General features: G+C 49.8%; 1 protein-coding gene across 1 annotated transcript; it reads right to left on the bottom strand.

Annotated features, from left to right (window-relative positions):
• Positions 1–2: 2 nt before the first annotated feature.
• VOLCADRAFT_105010 (uncharacterized protein) lies at positions 3–877 on the bottom strand. Its single transcript, XM_002951118.1, has 2 exons — positions 718–877; positions 3–596 (listed from the first exon to the last, which is right to left on the bottom strand). Exons 1-2 carry the CDS (start codon positions 763–765, stop codon positions 465–467), a joined length of 180 nt encoding a protein of 59 aa, XP_002951164.1. The 5' UTR covers positions 766–877; the 3' UTR covers positions 3–464.
• Between the last annotated feature and the right edge of the window lie 1,216 nt (positions 878–2,093).

Genomic DNA, 2,093 nt, shown 5'->3' with positions numbered 1-2,093 from the left:
CCAACTCAAACACAAGGAAGTTCTGCTTGCAAGTCGCGTCCCATAGCAAACCAAACTCAAACACAAGGAAGTCCTGCTTGCAAGTCGCGTCCCATAGCAAACCAAACTCAAACACAAGGAAGTCCTGCATATAAGGCGCGTCCCATAGCAAAACAAACTCAAACACAAGGAAGTTCTGCTTGCAAGTCGCGTCCCATAGCTAACCAAACTCAAACACAAGGAAGTCCTGCTTGCAAGTCGCTTCCCATAGCTAACCAAACTCAAACACAAGGAAGTTCTGCTTATAAGTCGCGTCCCATAGCAAACCAAACTCAAACACAAGGAAGTTCTGCTTGCAAGTCGCGTCCCATAGCTAACCAAACTCAAACACAAGGAAGTCCTGCTTGCAAGTCGCGTCCCATTGCTAACCAAACTCAAACACAAGGAAGTTCTGCTTATAAGTCGCGTCCCATAGCTAACCAAACTCAAACACAAGGAAGTCCTGCTCCGGCATCGGCCGACTGCCCGATGGGGTCCATCCCAAGCGTTTCCACGATGACTTCGGCCATGTCCCTGGCGAAGCCCAACCCCGTCAATTTTGCCAGCTTTTGACGCTTCTGCAGAAGGTTAACACCATGGGGAATAGAACAGGCATGGAACGCGACTTGGTGTAAATGTGAGAAACGTGTACCATTGGTGCCAGTTCTTCAGTCAGACGCAGTCCAACCCCGTTCTTACCTTGTCCGGCCCATGCACATCCACACCCAGGGCACCATCGGATGCCATTCTGGAAGAGATAACAAACGGTCGTCGGGCTGTTAATAGCTTGCGCTTAAGAAGGTGGGCGTCTTCCAAGACGAAGTTTGGGACACTTTGAATAAGACCCGAACGTAATCTGTATGCAATCTGCAGACCCTACTGGGGGACAAGTCCGCAGGAGGCGTATCAACATGCAAGAGGTTATCAACAGCAAGCCGGTTTGGGGGTCCAAGCACAGCCTGTCACGCTGACTAGTTGGACAAGGCTGTATGCTCTTCTGCGTGAAGGCATAATGACTTCACCAGGAGAGCAGCAAGAATGAAGTCGCCACTGCGACCCAGTTGTACGACAGCACCACAGAACCAGCCTTAGACGATCCGGTCGCTTCGCTCCGTCGCATCTAAGCCAACAAAACGTTATCAACAGCAAGCCGCTTTGGGGGTCCTGGCTCAAAGTGAGGCCCACCCTGGAGTTAGTTGTTAAGCTTTCATGTTACTTCCTCATACAAACTGCTTCTCTAGTACTGCGATGTTTTATTGGTTATATTCATGCAAACTGAGCTGAAGTTGCAAGGCGCGAAGATGCTGGCCGCATCATGCCGCACGCATTCCCCAAGCCAGTATGCACAACTCTGAGAAAGTTTGCAGTCTGTATTGTTTTGGTGTGGCACAACTTCCCGTAACTCTGCACATTATAGTGCATAGGAGCAATTCTTGCGCAGAAGTCCAAGTCGACTCAAAAGCATTCCAATTGGACTGTCTGGCTTGATGTAATGTTATCAGGTTGTTTATCGTAGCGCTTTGGCGCACCCAACGTGGAATGTTGGCGCCGGAATGTGCAGCTGAACTCCTGCGCTATGAACCTGAACCAATGGTGCACGTTCCCAGCCATGGACATTTTGACAGAACACCCTTGTACGTTCTGCCATTCTAACCACAGCATTATAATTTGTTGCTGTGGCCGTCCTTCGAACATAACAGTCCTTCCCCCCTTAGGACGCGCGATTTGCAATAGCAGCCAGTGTGCAATTAGATACGTAGACCTCTGTGATGCGAGTTCTTCCTCAGTCGAGATCCGCTTCAATGAGCGTTTGTCGCTTCAGTCTGCTTCGGAACGAACACAGCCGGGCGGAATTTGACGCTAGAGGAAATAAGCCATAGAGCAAGAGAAAAATATCTCGCGGAAATAGAAAATAACCCTGGTCATTCCCCTGATTTACGCCTAAAGAGAAAGCCGATATTACAGCACCTGTGTAAACGTAAGGAGTAGGTTTGTAGCTGGCAAGGGATGGGGATGGGACCCTGGCTGACAGCTTTCGGATCTGAACACAGCTGCAGGATGGAGATGGCCCTGGT

The sequence above is a fragment of the Volvox carteri genome, assembly GCF_000143455.1.
Source record: "Volvox carteri f. nagariensis unplaced genomic scaffold VOLCAscaffold_22, whole genome shotgun sequence".
Lineage (NCBI taxonomy): Eukaryota > Viridiplantae > Chlorophyta > Chlorophyceae > Chlamydomonadales > Volvocaceae > Volvox > Volvox carteri.
The sequence above is the reverse complement of the archived record's forward strand: the minus strand, read 5'-3'. Positions and strand labels throughout refer to the sequence as shown.